Source organism: Galleria mellonella, unplaced genomic scaffold (assembly GCF_026898425.1).
Source record: "Galleria mellonella isolate WM207_F2 unplaced genomic scaffold, CSIRO_AGI_GalMel_v1 utg36, whole genome shotgun sequence".
In the NCBI taxonomy this organism is placed as follows: domain Eukaryota; kingdom Metazoa; phylum Arthropoda; class Insecta; order Lepidoptera; family Pyralidae; genus Galleria; species Galleria mellonella.
The window spans coordinates 4,999,240-5,021,858 of record NW_026442086.1 but is presented as its reverse complement, the minus strand read 5'-3'; the positions used below and the strand labels follow the sequence as shown (position 1 = coordinate 5,021,858).

Sequence of the window (22,619 nt, the reverse complement as noted above, 5' to 3'; positions counted from 1 at the left end):
AAACAAAAATTACAAGAAATTGAGCACACGAAGAAAACAATAGGCGATCTAATCGCTAAAAGCCTTGTATGAAATTCGATGTTTCTTGATTCAGTTTCGGCTAGGCAATAGTCAGTCTTTCAGTATTATTTTTAATAATGCTTTTTGCAATTGAAGTTGTTATTTTTCAGTGGAGTAAAATTTTAAATTAATATTGAATAAAACTTATGTAGATATATATTTCAATTAAACAAATTTCTTTAATTTACAATTCATCTAGAATCTAGGAGTAACCCACTAAAAATTAAGAAAGATATATATTGTATTATATTGTATTGTAAAATCTTTATTGTATATAACTCAGTTTAAACACTTGTAAATGATTTAATACTTATCCCATAAAGGGATCTGTTACAGTCAACCTTTGAGAAGCTGAAAGAAAACTGTAGAATTTGTAAGGGTAATAACCGTACAATTAAAGATAAACTAAATAATACTCAGTAAAAAATATTTTTTAATGAATAAAATTATAATTATGAAACATGTATTTAATTTTTTTTATTACATACACTGTTATTTTGTTTAGGTACATGTACTAAAATACTAATATTATACTATAGTTTGAAACATTATCACTGTATGAAAAAACGCATAAGCCAACTGTGACTGATCGTTTTAGATCGTTTTTTACATTCAAGGCTCCATCTAGATAGATTTACGTCTTCATGTCTCTATCTCAATGACTATACAACCTTGATAATGGTCAGGAGTATCGTAATGTGTACATTACAGTCCATACAGTGATAGAGCCGAGGAGACAGCGACCGGCACGTAATTGGCACCGCTTTCTACACAGACATTGTTATACAGCGTGATACTCGATCAATATACATTTATAATGTAAACAATCTATATCTTGTAACTTTTATAGGCCTGCCTGTATCTATCTGTATAACTAAAATAATATATATAAATCTATCTGTATATGTAACACATCTGTACAAATATAACAAAATGAATGGGATTGTTAATAATGGGGTCTAACTTCCCCGTTGATACAGGGTTGTATATCAGGTTAATCTCAATACGGTTCCTCCTGGAAACTATCATAGTTAATTCTAGTGGAATTCATCATGATGGGGTAATTGATCTGCTTTTATCGTCACCTATCATCCCTCAATGATGCCCCACCGGCGTATAGTGATAGCGTACCATTTCATTATCGTCCATTAAAAAAAATTCTGTAATTAATGCTAATATTTTGGAAAAAACATTTTCACATTTGATAACACATTTTTTGTGAAAGGTTAGTTAGTTATTCAACGTGACGATACAATCACAAGCGAAGCCGCACGATACTCACCTAGTATTAAATACACAAAACCTTTATTGTCCTCTAAAATAAAAAGTCACAATTTGCAAGGCCTTTACACCTACACTTTCAAGATATCTGGCTCGAAGGACCACAAGAAATATATAGAACTACCCTAACTGCAGTTGCCAACCCGCCTGTCAAGGGTGTCATCTACTAGCAAAACCCTCCTTATGGAGAAGGCCTACGTTCAGCAGTGGACAGTTAAGGACTGATATCATCATCATAAAATCAAATCAAAAGAGTAATCTTTTGAGAGTGAAGAGCATGTAACAAGATAAGTGATAGTTACTGTCGAAGGCAAAAGAGGCAGTGGACGTCCACCGATCACCTAAGCTCAAAGCACCCAACAGGATCATAGACGATCATTCAGCAGTGGACAGCTAATGGCTAATGATGATAATGAGGTATAGAACTCACAGAAAACAGAGTTTACGTGAAATGACGTAATCATTATTTTTTAAATCTAAATTGTACATTGTTCAATATAAAACCTAGCCTAGAGCATATATAATCTATTACAACTACAATTAATATACATTTAAGCGGTGAATATTATGCAAAAACCCATTGACATTTAGTTTCTATATCATAAATCGTGTGCAAACTGTAATGATACTGTTATCTATAACGAAATCATTCGTCATTGTCCCAATGGGTGATGTAAAAATATATAATTTTATAAGTATAGGTGGCGCGGTAGTAGAGAAATCGTTTATGTAGATTAGCCTGAAGCTGTCTCTCTGTATAATACTTAATAGCACATTAGTAATATAGGTAAATATAGAGTGAAATATAAATTATTAGTATCATTTTCAGTGAATAGATAGATAGATAGATATATAATTTATATGCTTTACTTACAGCATACAAATAACAACAGATATAGATACATCCGTAAAAAAAGTGAATTAGATATTAAAAAAAAAAACATAAATTCGAAAAAGACTATTTTGAGCCTCATATATTAAGATAACGACGCCTCTAACTCTCAAGTTAGCATTCTAATACTAAAATTTTTGTATAAGCTCAAGTTTTTTTTTTACAAAATGGGTTTTTGTTAATAATCTAAAAAGTTTAATTTCAGCATTTTGTAAAATTTATCCTATTTATGTGTTATAGCATCTTCGCACAGTATTGCTCACGTGTATCGTTATGTAAAGTATTCCGTATGTTTAATTTGGATATTACCTGCTCATGTATCAAATTTCATTCGTAGCCGTTCAGCTATTAATGCTATGTGGTTGAGTAATAAACATAGAGACATCTTTACAAACTTTCACATTTATAATATAAGTAGGATATAAATTACTATTCTTTACACTCGACTTCGTTCGCATCATCGTCATCGTGTTTGTCACGTCAGGATTGTTGATAAACCAGGATAAAAAGATGACAGATGGAAAATGACAGATAAAGGACAAGGCTGTCCTTCTCCACCCCAAATGATACATGTGTACTACATTTCATAACAATAAATAGGGTCGTTAAGATAGCACGAGATAACGAACAAACTCACTTTCACAATAAAAATATTAGTAAGATATAAATTACAAATTCTTTACACTCGACTTCGTTCGTATAATCGTCATCGCGTCTGTCACGTCAGGATTGTTGATAAACCAGGATAAAAAGATGACAGATGGAAAATGACAGATAAAGGACAAGGCTGTCCTTCTCCACCTCAAATGATACATGTGTACTACATTTCATAACAATTAATAGGGTCGTTAAGATAGCACGAGATAACAAACAAACTCACTTTCACAATAATAATATTAGGAAGATATAAATTACTATTCTTTACACTAGACTTCATTCGTATAATCATCATCGTCTCCGTTACGTCGGGATGATAAACCAGGATAAAAAGATGACAGATGAAGAACAAAGCTGTCCTTCTCCACCCCAAATGATACATGTATACTTAATTTTATAACGATTGATTATCACTTTCACATTTATAATATTAGTAATTATGATTTTATTTACATTCAGAAATCCCGCTGTATGCAGCTGGTGTCACCCAAACGTTCGCGTGTCTTCTCTAATGGCCATACGGAAAAAAGGCGCAATTGCTCGCAATTGACGAGTGCAACCGAGTTTACGATCTCCGGCGCACGACCGCGCCACCTGGCGCACTATTAGGGCTGCGCAACGTTACTATGATTTCATGTTAAATATTTCGAGCTATAATTTTTTTTATGCGAGTTTTATTCTAGACAGGTGGTAATTATTTGCAATTATAATGTAACCCAAACAATATTTTTTTCATATTTCATTATTTCTTTGAAAATTCTTGGTAATATAAATCTTAATTATAACTTACACTTGAGTTCTAATTAAGATATTTACATTAAAATCTTTATTAGTATATATTTAATTAGATTATTAGAGGTACTTTATAGGATAAAAAGCTGAACTCATGCAACGAGAGTTCCATACAAATACATCAACTTGACTTAGCATTGACATTGCTTCTTGCCAAATTTCATTATTCTATTTAAACAGGAAATACCTTAAAAGTTTTGATTCTCTTTTCAAAATATGCGATATAGATAAATGGAACACAATTGGCCCTATCTTCTGATTGCGTCGATCAAGACTACTATTACTTTAAGAAAAAAAAAAAAAAATATATATATATATATATATATATATATATATATATATATATATATATATATATATATATATAAATTGAATGTAATAAGTGACAACCCTAGAATCAACGAGAAAATGCCTCGCGGGTATAGACGTGGCGCGGGCGCGTGTATTAAGAACACACCTAGCGGCCGCGCATTTAGAATTAGAACGCCTGCTGGCCGTTTAAATTTGACCATTATCACGGATCTAAGTACATTAAGAAAGCGTTATTTACATCATTGGAAAAATTATTCCATAAAATAAATATTTATATTAGATTATTGAAAAAATATCTGCACTCTTCAAGTTTCTTCAATTCTCTACATCTATCAAGAAATTTCAAAAACTCATCAATATTTTTTTTATTTAGTTAATGATAATGTACATAGTACGTTGACTTACGTCTTACTTATTTCTGTTTAGAAACTTAAAATAGGTAAATTGATTAATCCAAAAAAAATTTTAACAATAATGTTTCTATTCAAACTCTATAAATGAAGCATAAGAGATAAAAGTAAATATTTTTAGTGAGTCAGCCTTTTCGTAACCCGACATCACTAGCTCCTTATATTTGATACAATCGATATAAAAAATAGTGTATCAACCTCAGACATCGATAGCATCCGATAGATCATCTGAACCGTAGAAAATCGATTTCTCTCTTTGCGACCGTTCCAGTTTCCCGGCACCTAAATCGATAAATATCGTAAAAGAAATAATAAAAACACTAGCTAGTTTTTCCCAATCACAGGTGCTATTTTGAATTCATTGTACGAACGTTTTTGAGGTGCCTCGCCGCGGTTCATTGGCGGCGCACGAACTTGAACCGAATTGACGAATTTAATTTAAATCGATTCGATACTAATGCGCATCTAGCGTGCTAGGTATGCCGACTGTTTTACAATTTATTCAATAATAACACGTAATATAAACACTGTTATGTAGTAATAATAATTGCAATTTAGAACGGAAGTCGCGATTGTTGGTTTTATTATTAGCTCATGCTTGGGTCCGAATTAAAAATAAGTAGTAAATCTTTTTTGTTCGATATAGAGAATAAGATTAATGAATACCGTCTGTCATGATGATTTCCAACTATGTTTACTCGACAATACTAAGTACATGGAGTTATTTAGCGTAAGATCAAAAGCCAATCGCTGCCAAGCAATTCAACCGATGTCATAGTTAAACTTTTGCTAAAATTTCGAGACGTTATATTAGACATTTTTATAAAAGGTGACTAGTCTAGACTAGATGTAAAGCTGTAAACTGTAATGAGAAATTGTAAATCGAAAAAAAAATTTGACACTTTCATAGTAAATTGATTGAGACACCGTGTACTTTGGGCGAAAGGCTTAAAAATTAGTTTCATGTTTCAACTTAGTTCTTTGGGAAAGTTCTTCAGGTAGAGAACGCTATTATCCAGTTCAATATTACCTTATATTAAACAGTTAGGTATAGATTATTTATTTATTTATTTATTTATTCATAGGAAAACCAGGGCTACACTACAGCAAATAGATACAGTTTTAGGATAACAAAATAAGCCACTAATAGGTTTTCACAAATAGCAACAATATAGATACAAGGCGCTTTACACAAAGCTACAAAAATACGAGTTAACAAAAAAAAAATTATAAATTAATAGTAGCGTTCACATAAAATAAACCTAAATATCTATTGGCCTGTCGATTATATCGATCGTAGGATTAAATTGATATTATCGTTATGGAGCTTTACGTAATTTAATTTACTACAATCGATTTTAATCGACATTTTAAGCAATGACATCGATAGTATGTTCAAATATATACTGTTTAAATTATATATAATAAACTGTATTATTTTATTAAAACTATTGATAAAATCGATTATATCAATCAAATCTATTACCGAATTATTAATCGGTAATACTACTGTTTATAAGATTATTTGTAGTCCCGATTGAACTATTGATTAATTATCGATACTAAACGATTATTTGATTTACTTTTAGCCACATAATAAAAATATTATTGATATTACGAGTATATTTTCTCTGGATACGTAAAGACTAATGTGCTTATTATCCTTATCAACAATATAGAAATTTTAAATTATTTAGCTTTCATATACAATAAAAGCCATGTAAATTCACTAACCTTATTAGACTTCATATCGCCTCATCGTGCATTGTCCTTCATCCATAGGGGTTGCGATGTTGGGGCGGGCCACGGCAGATGAGCTGCCGATCTGATGCTGGCCTCGCTGACGTCCCGCCGCGCCCTGGACGCTGAGACACCGGTCGTCTGGCCAGCATGGTGCTACTCAGGTATACCCGTACAGCAAACCCTATGTATACCCCGTAAAAAAGCACATTGCACAATTTTATTGTCATTTTTATTTCATACAATAGAGTACAAATTATCTTTATTTAAAATAGACTTGTTTATAATCTCTTTTCATACGTCACTTTTATCGATTATATGTGTTCGGAATGTAAACGTGCTATCTGCTGAGAAGAACTCGAGAGAAACTCGGCAATTACTACTTTGAAATGCTGTAATGGGAGAATCATGACCTAAAAAGTGTTTTTGCGTTTATTGTATTATGGCATGACGTGATTTTCTCGTCACAATATAATACAAAAGCAATATATATTTAATTGTATGCAGACTTTTTATTTTTCGATAACAATACTGTGCAATTCCACGATATCGGATAATTAAAAGCATTTAAAAGTTTTCTTTTCTATTATTATATCGCGACGATAAAATCGTGCCATACTATGGCTATGTCAAATTATAACAGTAATCAATAGAACTTGAATTTTCTTTTATTTTTCCTTGATTTTACTTCATTGTAAAAAAAAAAAATTAATTTATATTTCGGCACTTTTTGGTCCTCACGTATAAACACACAAGTAGTTTTCGACACAACAAATAATAGAAATTACCAGATAAATCTATTTACTTTTTAAGAACATTCCAACACTACAAGGATTGTTTGTACATGCAATTTCATTATCATTTTTTTATGAAAGTACCTATGATTATCACTAAATATTCCTCGAAATTATATATTTACTTACGCACACCAGTTCTTCTGCTTAATTATGGCTTAATTATAAACCCCTCAAGAATAAGAACAGCTATAGTGCAATATTGAATTACATATCTGTGCCTAATATGCAGCAGTCACTGGGTGGTCATATTATATAGACCACAAATACATGCTTGTTCACTAATGAAAGTCAAATAGAGTTATCTTGGTATCAATAAGCTGTTAGATATGAATAAACAAATAAAAAAACCCGTCAAGTGCAAGTTGTACTCACATTCTGGGAGTCCCGGACTTAAAATCTCTAAATATGTTCTTGTTTTTTTTTTTTAGTTTAAAACGTTTTTTTTTTTATTATGCAAGTGAGGAATAAATTTATCTATATAGAAATGTGTTTATTCTTTTCTTATTTAAAAAATAAAGATATATTTTTTATTTCAATTTTTTTAACACAAGATTACAAGTACTTATCCATTGAAGGGATTTTTTCCAGTCAACTTTGCACTTATTTCTCAATAGTCTAATGAAATATAGAGCTGTGATAAATGAAAGACGGACCACTACCTTTTCGGAGCGGAACCCTAAAAACGTGTGAATATACGAACCGCTAAACAAATATTCAGTTGTTACGTAACAAGTAAAACTACTGAAAAAGTAGCTGGCAATCAGTAGTAACAGGTAGTTGGTAACAAGAGGTTGTCTAACTGAGCACCCGTTTATCACGCGCAGTGGGTGGCGCGGCGTGGCAGGTGCGCCATTTCCATACATCTTCCGTGCGCCCGCGCACGACTTTGATTTTTTTCGGTTCTTTATGAACTGTTTGTTCTTGTTAAATTCACATTAGAAACAATCTATATGTTAACGCTTCTACAGTAATCCTAGTATTTTTATAAATACGAAAGTTTTTGAGAATGTTTGTCAGCTTTAATAGTCTTTCATTAAAAACTATTAAATGGATGTGAATTAAAATTGGTACAAGGATAGATCATATCCTTATTTTAAACGTAGAATATTTTATATATTAATTCATAAAATGAGTTTTATTTATTACCGCTTGACGCCTTAAAAATTCAACCAATCGTCATAACATTTGATGTACACGTACTATTTGTGGTAAAGCACATAAGTTATATATAGTACATAGGACAAATTAGATAGATTTATTAAATGTTATTTAAAATCTTTAAGTTTGTAAAATGAAACTGTGCCTCACCTCGCGTTTTGGGAAACTGTAAGTGTAGTGAGCAATTTGTAAATAAATAATTTAAAAATCAAATAGGCTATTATTATTAAGATGTAATGAACTAAGTGGTCAATTAAAATATTCCGGTCCCGCGAACGAAGTTACAAGTAAAAGCTAGCAGCAAATAAAGTTCTTATATGAGCATGTTAGGTTATTGAAGCAAAGATTAATACATTCCAATCAGAATTTTCAATTGATCAAAAAAACTTGATTGCAAACCTAATTGTTGCATTTTTGTTTTTTTTTACACATATTATATATACTACAAATTTTTTATTCCCTATCTCATCAAATCAGTTACAAAAACAATTAATTTACATCGGACTCTATAAATCTTTATATATTTGTGTACTTACATTATATTTGTCTCTATAGGAATCGGTTTTTTCATTAGTACAATACATTGCATTGAAGTAAATATAGTAATAATCTCAATCAATATCCAGTTATTACATTACATTTATTTTAACGGAACATTATTACTTTTTATCGTAAGAATGCACTAAAATTTACCTCTACATTTCACGCACGCCTACTCCCAACTATTTCCACTTTATACTATCAATAATTTGCCAATTAAAGCCGAAATAACTGCACTTCACACGTCCAAATTGGTACTATTTCATACCATTTGTAGCCACTTTGTGCGATTAATATTTTTAACCCATTATTGGGTAAATGATCTAATAGTTAATGACTGTTTATTTTAAGCGACTCGCAAAAGAAGGTAGTTCTCAATTCGTCTGATTTATTTATGACTATGTTACACGATTATATTAAAATGTTTCTAAATGAATTTTTGCAATTATTTTTGCTTTTTTACAATAGATAAGATTTACTCGTTTGTTGGTTCAAGAGCGTCATATGTACTGTACTAATTTACGTACTATATTAATTTGTGACAATTAAATCCGCCATTTTGTGGTAATTTATTTGGAGAATCACGATTCCGTGTTCGAAATCAAACAATTTAAAATCTAATACATCAACGAAACGTCTCATTATTCATTGATTAGTGTATTCAAAACTGAGTCGCTTTTTTATCGAACATTTTCAAGTTTAAAGAATGACTATCATAGCTTAAATTTTTATCCAAGCTAATTTTCTTATGGCATAACAATCATTCAAATTAAGTAATTTAAAACAAAGTTCAAACAGTCATCGCAGTCAAAATACCGCAATGTGTAAGTGCCATGAAATACAACCGCTTCAAGAAAGCCGCTGCAATTATGTAATTTTGAATAAAACAATGAATATGTCGCGTGGCGAGGTTCACTGCCTCCATGTCTTGTATAGATGCTGAAGGAGTTTGATGAACTTGACAAGAAAAATCACACTATATGAGTGATTAAAAAATAAAAATAAGATATTTCCATTTGCGTGCATTTTTGGCATGCAATATTTACTATATTGCCAAATATTTGATAAGTATCACATAATTAATCCTAACAATTTATATAAACATATTAGAAGATTTTTTATTTGCCCATTTGTTGTAATTACCTAATTATAGTGAAAAATATACTCTTCTTTCGGGTGTAAATTAGGGCGTGCAATACAATCCTTCCGTAAAAAATGTCTAAATGACTGTCTAAATAAAGTAAGCAAAATACAAACAAACGCCTAGAACGACTTCATTTTATACTATTTAAAGACGGCCATATACAGATAGAAAAATAACATACTCGTATTAATATAATCAAAATCATCAAAGCAAAATTTATTCGATTTTTAAACTAAAAATCCTGTCGTGTATAAATTGCTTAGATTAAGAATTATAGCGAGTCCTTAATCTAAGACAGATTCAAATGAAACGATAAATAGTTCGTATAGTTCAATACAAATTAGGTACATACCACGCCTCGCTGCCAACATGGTAAACCCATCAGTGTTGCCATACCCTGCGCAAAGTTTTACTGGCTAGCCTCCATTTAATCTAATTTATTTATACCTTCGCATAATAAAACAGTATATAACCGGGGTCCACTAATGAACTAAGTCTCGAAGCCCAGTTAGGGGCCTATTTGAATGCGACCTCAGTTTGTTATACTAAAGTATAGGCACTGAAAGCATTACCATAATAAAATCGAGATAGCTTTATCTATATTAATTTGTAACTTCAAATTTATAACGTTACTGTTAGAAATCTAATTAATAATAATTTTAACCAAATATAATACCTATTATAATATATATTAGTTATTATCTCTAATAACAGTCTTACTAAATTATATATTAGTACTTGAACAATTTTACGATGTAGTTTATTTATTTATTTATTTTTTAATATAATTGAATTGCTATAATTCATTTTTTCAGGCATTTCTATTTGAAGTTTAAGTAATTTATATCCTTCTGTATTTAGTATATCGCCGTGTGGTCCCGGCATACAATAGGCCACCCCTTCCTTTTCCATGCGTGTCGTAAATGGCGACTAAGGGAGAGCGAGGGATAGACAGCAGAGTCCCTTTTAAAACATCCCCAAAGCCTGACTGCGATTGCCAATCCACCTGGCAAGCGTGGCAACTATTGGGAAAACCCTCCTAGGAGAGGCTTTTGTTCATCAGTCGACAGTTAATGGCGGATATGAAGATGATGATATAGATACTTGAAAGCCAAATATATAATTAAAAATAAATTTATTTCTTGTTAAAATTCAAATTTCTGTATTCGTCACTTATGTTTTTATTACGTAAGACATAATTTTAATAATTTCATATAAGATTAACTCGAGAAAGTTTCACACTATGATTTTTACGATACTTCATGATTTTGAAGTCATCGTCATTTAGTAATTCTAAATATTTTTATAAAAATTTTAAGATGAATAATAAAACTCTTTTAAATGATTCGTGCAATGTTACACATTAATAAAGTCAGTCTGGATATGTTGATTTTTACAAGTGATGATTCACGATGATTTTTTTATTGATAAGATTACAAGAAAAATATTGATACTGTAATGTTATGGCAAATTATTTATTATATTTTGTATATTGAAGGATATAATCAATTTTTGTATCACAATTAATCGATATATCTCGATAATATGTGTGAAGTACGTAAAAACTACTAGTTTATAATTTTACTACCTGTTGCCCGCGGCTTCACTGGCATGGTTTCGACTTTAAGTTAAAATTTTCAAAAATTCTTCTTAAATAGTAGATAGATAATTACTTTATAAAATAAATCTATGTTCCAAATTTCGGCTTTCGAGATGTAATAGTTTTGGCTGTGAATTGATAGTTAATTATGACAAACGATTTTATGCGTATAGATAGAGTAATAGGTAAATAATATAATAACAAATAGTAGTTTAAACAAAATATAGGTGGGCAACATTATGTATTCAAAGGAAATGTATCCGAGCTAAAACCCAAGTTAAAAAAAAAGAAAATGTATTTAAATACTATCGACAGTTTTATCGACAAATTATTCAATAAGGCGGTCCACTTCTGGCGCCGGTCATCGATAAGCATATTCCAAATATTCGAATACATTATTAAAAATTGATTATTCAATAAACGCTTTCAATATAATTATAAAGTGATATATTGTTACATTAATTTCGTACATCACATTAATAAAATTTTCGATCTTATTTTTCAGATCCTTAATATATTTTTTATGATGCGTGTCTGTAACAAAAACTTGTTTTTAATTTTGACCACTGGTGAATTTCAATAGCAAACAACAATGACCAGGCGTGGGTAGTATTTATACTTATATATCTATACTACGTATATTGAATATTAAAACGAAATATATAAGTATACATATAGCTAGACATAGATTCTTGTATTACTTATATTACCGTACTTCAGTACAAATATTTATGCAATACTCAAAATATTATTACCACTGTATGGCGTATAATTGAATAAGAACAGTATTTGTGTGTTAAATTTATTTTATATTACATTTCTAAATTATCTATTAGTCCCATTTTATCAGTATTTTTTTATAAAATTTATAATATTCTAATAAAAGAAAAGACTAAAAAAGCTTAATTATTTTCACACGGGTTACAGCTAATGGAAAGCAGACAACCCGTATGATTGTATTATGTTTTCACTCATTTTCTATTTAAGCAAAATTTCACAAAAAATCTTTATGCCTGTAAAAATCAGCAGCGGGATCTTAATCTAACAGTAACTAAAAAGAAATTAATTAAAAAATATATAGTTTCTTTTTGAACGTTTCATTTATTATATTTTCAATTGTTATTCTATTTTCAAATAATAGTCAATTTTCCGTTGACTTTTATTAGTGGCCAGTTAATCAACACTGTCATATAAACAATATAAGGAATGCTGTCGAATAGTGATATGTGGTCGCCATTAATCTACGTTATCAATACATTACACAGTAAAAGTCACATTAAAGTCAAAAAAACAAAGCATCCCTAAAATATATTTCGACAATAATGTATCGTATTGGATCCGCTTACTATTTAAGTTTATTTGCATTGGTAATACGCGCGTGGGAGGAGCACGAGCCACGCCTCTCGTCGCTATTTTATTGAGTGACATTATCAATGGAAATGCCAGTATCGAACGTCTTTGCTGTTATTGATAGTGTTGAATCAGTGAATTAATGGTTTTCATTATCGTTCACGCTCTTTTGAGATATATATTTATATATACATACATATATATCAAAATCAAATAGTGATGTATATTGATTGGTTTTACGTTAAATCTTATATTTTATTATTTACATTAACATTATATATATAGAGTATAGATAATAACAAACGGTCTAAACACAAACGAGCAAAATCGATGATTATCCATTCAATTATGTCAATCTTTGCAATTTACAATACAACATTTAATTTCGCTCCGCCAACTCCCAGCGTGTCTAATTATTACAATAATCTCTGTACATTCATTCTTAGTTCTATCTCCCATACTTCGAGTTGATCCATCACTTGTATTAAGAAGTACATTATAAATATAAAATTGGACTTAAGTCGGAAAATAGAACAGTTTTAATTGTAAAAAGTTGTACTTGTATGTACTCGTACACTTATATACTTTTATAATTTCTAAATTAACACAAGCTTAAGCAAATAAATACTGGTCATTTATCCTATTTATTCTAATAAATAGGATAAATGACCAGTATTTATTTTAATAGCAGTACTAGTATAGTATTATATTATCTGTGGTAGCAGTAAGCAGTTTAACTATGCAGTTTAATTTCAGATCATTCTCTTGAAATTTATGTTTATACCGCTTGTTACCTGTCAAATACTGTTAATACTCCATTACACTATTTGTTTATTATTTTTCCTTATATAAATTGGTAATCGGTAAAATAAATTTTCTCACAAACATACTTTTGAAATCAATATTATTATAAGATTACGCTTTGATGCCCAACATTCAACATCTATGTATAAATTATTCACATTTAAGGTTCAAATATGTTGCCACAAATAATTTTGTGTATCGAGGATATAATTTTATCTGTTTACGAATATATAACAACACTACCACAGATGAAATAATATGCCATTACTACACTTATAAAATATATTAAAATGTATAAGCCAATAATTTATCACAGAATGTTTATGTATAATGATCTATTTTAAATGTAAAAGGTTGTAACTCAAAATATGCTATTTGTAACTAATGACATCACTGTCGATAATATTTCGAATAGCAACATTAATCAAATATATCGATTCGCGTTGCACTGCACCACTTTCACTCTGATTTAATTCGATGCTACAAAATACGCAATTACACTGATTGCATGTATCGATAGAGATATCTTAATTACGACATATGCAAGCAATAAGAAAATGATTTCTCGGACCATTGACCTCTAAACTGCAGATTACCTTAAAATCCGGTAGTCAAATCACCGTACAAATTAAGTTCAAATACATCATGTATCGTTATTAGTCGAGTTATAAAATACGAAATTGGTTTTTATTATTGGCTGTAACGACGCCGCTTTTTCTTTAATTACCAAAAAAAAAAACGCGTTCGTCCGGCCGTTTTTATGTAATAATAAAAATAACTGGTTCACCGTTTGTGAGGGGACACCATACTATGAAATAATATGAAATGAAGAAATTATCGAGGCGGTAACGAGCCGCGGATTGCGGGTATCGATAAAAACGCGTTTATATCGACTTTTATGTGGGGCCCTTATGTTCGGTGTAAATCTGAGGTCTTATAGCGCCCGTCATGGAATATGACTTTATTAATGCATAGTGAAGTGCTTTGTTTACACAAATTCGATTATTTCACCTCGTGCTCATCTGGGATAAAGTTTGTAATCGAAACGCTACAACAAATACTGTCATCGTAAATTTTTTTAAAGTACTCGTACAATTGTGTTCCTTGTTCTTGTGAATCAGCTATTAAGTTTATATGAGATCTCGTATCCGAACTTCGACTCGTCACTACGTTGGTATGACCATTAAATTTTATAGAGTATTAACACAAATAAACACAATAACAAATATAAAACAAATATTCTACATATCTACATAGAATTTTACAGCTAATAAAAAATTTCAAAATTATGAAGTAATATAAATGTAATTATTTAAATAGATTAGATCAATAAACGAGTGTCTCGGCGAATTGCCTATTATCTGTTCTCTATTGTGTATTATATATGTATTATATGTATATTATATGTGCTCTAAAGGAGGAAACTACTTAATTTGACTATTATATTTATATATACTTAATACTTAAAATTATTTTCCTTAATGTTTTTTTCTGTTAATTTTCTTAATTATACAATACCTACTTGTACAACAATTAGTCCATTACCCTAAGGTTGTCTCGAAAAGATTGCTCTCAGCAATAAGACCGCCTTACTGTATTTATACAATTGTATCGTTATATTTATTAATTGTGTTGTTTTTTCCCTATATTGTATAACGCAAATAAAGTATACTCATTCATTCATACTGATTTTTCAATTATCAAAAGTTTAATATATTGCTATATATTTCTAGTCGTTATATTACAGTAATAAAATAATAAATAGCTTCCGTTAATTTTAAATCGATATTACTCTATCGTATTGGTGCAGCACTATAATATTGAACCATTTAGAATTACGCAAATTTACTATATCATGGCTGTTTCTTCGTTGTAGCATAGAATAATTTTATTATAAATATTATATCGTAGTCCTCTAGGGATGTGGTATTGACTGTTATTGTGTCACAAATAGTGAAAACCTCTGCACGTCGAACATTTTATTACTGTTATACAATTACAAGAATATTTTCTTTCGTGTCAATGAAGACGTTAAAATATTGTAAACGTGAATTATTATCGATTTAGGAACGTTTTTATTGGCTTATCTTTTTTTGTAATATGATCTACATGGCGTTTTTAATACGTGTTTATTTTCATGCTTAATATTTTTTTTATGTTATTTAACGCAGTCGCAGTGTAGTGTGTCGCCTCGTATGTATTCCAGAGAGTCAGTAGATGCAAATGGCTCGGGACTATTTCTTATGACAGTCTATTGAGGAGGCCTATGTTTAGCAGCGGACAATTAGCGGCTAAAATGATCATAATGATGATGATATTCAAATATCACTTCATCACAATGGCACGTGTAAGTATAATGTTAAAGAAATTATTATCAAGTTTTAATAGGTCTTTGACCTTTCTAAATCAAAGTTTCAAACTAATTTCCGAATCATTCGTTGCGAATGACTAGATAATATTTAAAAATAGAATATTATATAAAAAAAGTAGAATTAATTCAATTCAAATTATGAATTAAATATTATAATGACGTCATTTAACCTATAGCACTCCCGTAATTAAAGCTAACGACACCTCATTTATTAGAATCCATCTGGCCGTTATCTCTAGACAGAGTGGCAACGAATTTATTGATAAGTGGATACGTTATCGTTAACGGTCCCATGAAATAGAATGAGATAGCAACATTCAGCGTCTTGTTCTTTTTCATACGTATACTAACGAAAACGTATATAACGTAACGAATATTCATTTTCGTCTCGTCTAAGAAACAGACTGTTCTTTCCTGACATTCCTTTATGTATAATTATTTATTTATTCATTTTCTACAACTATACCATTAAAGGTCTCATCTAATGCGACAACGTTTATAATATACTAGCGACTCGCTCTGGGTTCGCACGGGTGCAACTTCAATTACATTTACTGTGATTAGTTATTAAAAATATATAATATAATATACCATAATAAAAAGTACACAGTGAAGGAATTTTCTAATCAAATCATTAGTACCAGAAATTAGCCTGAACATCCAAACACACAAAAATTACCTCTTTATAATACTATAATAAGTAATATAATTAATAATAAATAAGTATAAATATAAATGAACATTCCAATAAATTTACATAGCATTTGCATAATATATTAACGATTTTTTAGAATTATTATTATATACCTATATATATATATATATATATATATATATATATATATATATATATATATATATATATATATATATATATATGTATATATTCGTATTGCATTTCACGATGCAATAAAACAGATGATTTTAACAACGATGTATAATTTAGTACGATGAGGATTGGACACGCGCCGCGCCACGTCCGAAACGCAAATGCCTTTAAAATATGCTTGCAGTTAATACTTACCGGTTATAAGAATTTTTTTTTAACTATTTGAGATAACAAGCTTTACAGCATATTGAAAAATGTACCGTCAATAGTCTATGAATAAGATATATTATATAACGAATCTAAGAGTTTTAATTTTGAGAATGCTGTTGTAAAAAATAATAATATTTTTTCTAAAAAAAAAACTTTAAAAACAATTATTTTACCCATTTATTCTATTTTCAATTAACTTCAAAAAGAAGTTTTTTTTTTTTTAATATTTGTTAACTCCGTCAGTTGTGATCCGATTATGATTTTTGTCTATTAAAACAAAAAAAAACTGTACACATTGTATTAAAATTAGTTCAATACTTTAGTTTTTAAATCAAAATATCAATTATTTTGTTTTTGTTACAACTGAAGTCGGATTTTTTATGGAACACTATTTAATTATAAAATATTACTTATTAACATCTAATACATAAAATTCTCGTGTCGCGGTGTTTGTTACCAAACAACTCCGAAACGGCTTTACCGATTTTTATGAAATTTTGTGTGCATATCGAATAGGTCTGAGAATCTGCCAACATCTATTTTTCATACTCCTTAATGATAAGTGTGACCCACCCCTAAAAATTGTTTTTTGACAGAATGTTTTATTTTTAATTTATTATGATTTAGTATAGAAAAATACATGCAACTTCAAATTTTCACCCTTGGGAATTTTGCGAAATTGCGATTAAAAAACAGAGATTGATCATAAGATCAATCCCTGTTTTTTAATCGCAATTTTTATATTCTGCAATAGGGTTGCAGGATGGCAATCGAATATAATAATTGTAGTATGATAAATTGTCATGTATAGTTCTAGAAATAATGTATATGGTAAAACAACGTTTACCGAGTCAGCTAGTATATTATATAAAGATGATGATCATAATCCCAACAAAGATAGGACTTTTGGAAAAATAGTCAAATTTTTGGAAATAAAACTTGAGTTTTTGTACTTTTGTCACTTCTATTTGTATTGTTAAAACTTCATATCTGATCATAAGCAAAGTACGAAACAATTGTGCCTGTAATCTATTTTTTGTTTAAGAACATCGTTAATTAAAGTTACATTCGTGAGATCTTTCACCAAACCATGAGCTACGTTTAGAAGCGCAAATTGATATAAAATATAACTGCTAAAATACTTTCAGAATCTAGATCCAGTATAATTTTAAATCACTTCTGTCTGATACTATATGTGTAATTTAATTTTTAAGCATGTAAGTGCAATTGCTTCGTGACAGAAATACTAAAGAATTTTATACATGCACTTCTTCTGGTTGGATTTTAATATATAATATAGGGGGAAAGGGATTGTTAGTAATGGAGATTGAGAATCCCATTGCTAGCAATATACCCAACCAGGTCGACCTCCTTGCGGCTCCCCCTGGAAACTATCATGATTAATTCCAGATGAATTCATCATGATGGGCTAACTGGGCTAACTAATAGGCTAACACAGTCTGAGCATTTGCGGGAGGAAACTCTTCTAAAACCACACTACACGCGACCATGTAAGTTCCAGCATGTAGGCATAAATTCTCTGACAATGGCAAGAGGTGCGTTATCATTCTGTAAAACAAAATTAAGCAAAATATAATTATTTTACAGGTTGTTAAATATGTATATAGTTTTTTTTATCATATAATCTGTGATAAAACTATCTGACATATTCCTATGAAAAGATTTGCATAACTTATGTCGATTATCACTCACTTATGTATACAAATATATTACAACCTGTTGATTGTGTAATATCAAATTTGGTTTTTATTTCGATCACAATAAAGTATGTAATGGGTTGTTTTTGTAATGGTATGTGAACGAACCGTGTCGTCAACGATTCGTATCGTGCAAGGCGAGTGCGATCCGTAATTTGCGGACGGTAATAGCATTTTTGCGACTTGTATATCGTGCATTCCAATCGTCGATAGCACTTCCCTGTTAAGTATATTGCTCTATTTGCTCATAACAGTATTTATTGAATGCTAAACTTTAACATTACAAAAATAGCTGGATATATATTTTTTTTTTATTTCACGATTAGTAATTCTTTAGTATAAGCAAAGTAAATGTAAAGTAAAAATAAAGGAGGGGCAACGCGCACGTGACACCCCTTGTGTTGCAAGCGTCCATAGGCTACAGTAATCCTTTACTATCAGACGGGCTATATGCTTGTTTGCTACCTTTATTTAATTATTATAAGTGATTAAAATACATATACTCTCACAAAAATGTATGCTACGTATCAACATGACCACCTATTTAAAAGGGTCTATAAAACGGCCGATCTTATTTAAGAACAGTGTCACGTAAGTACGACATCTCTCAATGAGGCCCGTCTAATCCAAAGTAACGAGATACCGCCAACGCGCGATCGCATCGCATTATTGTGAACATGCCTTTATTTCAATACCCCTATCAAATACATTGTAATTAGTACAGGTACGGATTGAGGGATTACTCAAATAATTAGCAATCTTGGTATTAAGATACCATAGGGACTAATCCCCTTAATAATCAAAATGTTAAACCTTTCATAAAAATATTTTAGCTATTAAACTCTTTTGTCATTTTCTTTTACATTAAATAAACAATAATAATAATAATTTTTCACGCGCCATAATGTTCCTTTGTTTTTTTTTTCAATAAACACCTTTCTAGTTGCAAGCCATTTCGAAATTTAAATAAAACTTTTTATTAGTTACCTCCTTGGTAGCCATGTTTTGAAGTAAAAGGTGATTCCATTTTTAAATTACAGGACAGATATGAGTTTACATAGTAATTTATCTGGCCGCAAAATACGACAGGAATGGATTTTCATACAACTTTTGCCGGCCGCTACCCGCATGTATCTGGCCAGTACGACAATTTTTATTTATCTCGAAGAAGATTGTCAAAATAATGCTCATATTTCCAAGCATGTTTAAGAAAAAAAATATATTCTAATTGTGCTAAACCAGACCAAATTAGTAGTAAAATATTAAGCATAGAATACTATAAGCTTATTATTTATACCTTTTTAACAAAACCGGCAATGTATTGGCAACTAGTCTAATGTCGTTGGTATCCGTGAGCTACGCTACGAGTAATCACTTACCATCAGGTGAACCGCATGATCGTTTACCGTTCTTTTACATAAAAAAAAACCGATGAAAAATTTATATACGTTTCAACCGATTTAAAAATTTTGCAATTTATTATGTTTTTTTTTTATCATAAAACTCCATCAATTATTAACCAATTTGGAAAATTCTTTTTTTATCTCAGATATTAGTTACGTAGAGTTTTTTTTTTCAAAATCAGTTCACCCATATAGTTTTTAATTCAAAATGACTGGTTTTACCATAATTGAAATAAATTTTTTATAAGTGAAATAAATTTTATACTATACTCGTGTACATAAATAAATGCTATTCCAAAGGCTTTATTTATCTAATCTCCAGTATGCGATTAAAAATGGCAAACAAGCTGACGGCCCACCTGATTGAAAGAGATAATCGTTGCCTATTGATGTAAACAGTAGCATGGACGTAACATCGCCCATGTTTGTATGAGCTCATCTCTCTTATCTGTTACTGTCGTCAAACAACTACAATTTGGCTTTCATTAACACAGACGTGACATCTCTAGCCGTCAACACCATCGAAAAATAACTAACGAATAAAATTATATTGATTTTAGTAAAATCATAATTATGAAAGTGACATATCATTAAATATCACATGATTCAAAACAATCACAGTTACACAATACTCTGTCGAATAGCTAAACGCGCCAGCTGTGTTGTTTTTACTAACCCTATTTCGGTAGCAGCCTCTCTCTGCAAATCACTATCATTAGTCCAGCGATTTTCTCTCTTTGTCCGCCCGAGCGATTGTTTCGACTCGTTATTACTTGCGTTTTTTATCGTCATAAAGATGCGTGCACACGATTCAAACTTTCAAGTGACTAGTACGTGATAGTCGAGTGTAACTGAAGTGAGTTTTTTTTTTTTTTATTATACTGCTGTAATAGTGATGGAATAAAAATAACTACAATAGAGAGTCTGAATACTAGTGGCCTATAATAGAGATACATTACGTACAAAATTATTGCAAATTTTTGAAAGTATCAAGACGCAACAAGATACACATTATATACATAGTAGGTATAATTAAAATGTAAGTATTTTGAAATTTATAAACAAATATAGCGTCATCCTGATTTTCACACGACTGCCGAACAATGAATGGTAATTATTTTCAGGTAAGTATCTCAGAATCTTTGGTACACCATGTAACCTAAACAGATTTATATATTTTAACTATAAGTCTAATCAAATAGATTTAAATGTATTTTAACCAAAAATACTCCACTAGCTTAGTTTTAACATTTATACTATAGATTTTTACGAGGTTTCGTTATATTTTTTTAACTTGTATTTATTTTTTACCAATGTTTATATATGTATATATAGTAGAAATTTTATGAACTTACTAATTTATTATTAGAAACCACAAATATAATAGTTTATAAAATTTCCGTTATACGTACATATATAGACAGATTTTGTCATATTTGTCTTAATTATGGATGTAACACTATAATAATATATGAATTTAATATAAATAAATGTGGTATATAAAAACACGCATTTTTGTGACATTATCAAATACACGTGTTGTGTTTTATAATACGTGACTATGTCACAGTGTGAACCAGGGTTTACATGACTTAATATCTAGCACTAATCACGGCCGCGCGTTCGCATGTGTCCAATTTCGACACAATGAATTGTGACAGGTGACTCTTATTTTTTTATTTTTTTTTTATTTGTGTTGTGACACCTTCGTGATTAGTTCTTGGGCTTACACCGCTATTATCTTAGTGACGGAATAAGTCGACCTCCCCGTTAGGTGTTAGAGATATTTTGTAATCTAGATAGTTTCATAATCCTCAGTTTGCAAATAATACCTAATGGCTATTTTTAGACATGAGTTAAATCAATTTGTATATGTAATTCTGTAATTGCCTGACCATAATCAACGATGAAACTGATTGCTGTAATTATAAAAAATGTTTTGTTATTTTTAATCTGTAACTACAAACATTACTAGTAATTAAATTTAAAAGGAAATGTGCCAAATTTACCATAAACATGAAATTACAAAAAATCCATTTTCAGATGTAAGATGTGTGATTTTAATTTCCCTAGAAACTACAATATGGGGTTTTTCAGGGTCTTAAAAAAGGCTATATTAAGGTTTCTTTAGGGTGGGTAACGCGTACGTGACACCTCTAGTGTTGCAGGCGTCCATAGGCTACAGTGAACGTTTACCATTAGACGGGCTGTATACTTGGTTGCCACTTTTGTGGTATAAAAAAACTAAAAAAAAAAGTTACATCATTTCTACTTTAGATATATGTTTTAATGAAAGTATAAAAAAATAATAAATTTTTATTTGCTTCTTTACAGGTAAGCATCCCGATACTGTCGCACCGACGAAATCACGTAAGTAAAAAATATGAAATTAATTGCAATTTGATTAAAAATAAAAATAGAAATCCATGCAATTCGATTTTATCAGTTTTATAAAAAAATTGCGCATTTTTCACAACAAAGTATGAATAAAAAAGAACGCACTTTTTTAAATTAACGCACCGCACCAAGCGCGCTGCTTTAATATGAAAGT

The 22,619-nt window shown here is 30.1% G+C and overlaps 1 protein-coding gene across 3 annotated transcripts in view; it reads left to right on the top strand.

The window, feature by feature from the left end:
- Window positions 1-22,619, top strand: part of LOC113520816 (mucin-1-like) — a 353,173-nt gene that overhangs the window by 166,730 nt on the left and 163,824 nt on the right. Inside the window, exon 2 of one of the 3 annotated variants that reach the window (XM_052897291.1) lies at window positions 6,187-6,308. The exons of the other annotated variants lie outside the window; for them this stretch is intronic. Within the exon in view, the coding sequence (XP_052753251.1) occupies window positions 6,233-6,308 (76 nt within the window). The 5' untranslated portion in view covers window positions 6,187-6,232. The remainder of the gene's footprint in view (window positions 1-6,186; window positions 6,309-22,619) is intronic. 3 annotated transcript variants of the gene reach the window in all.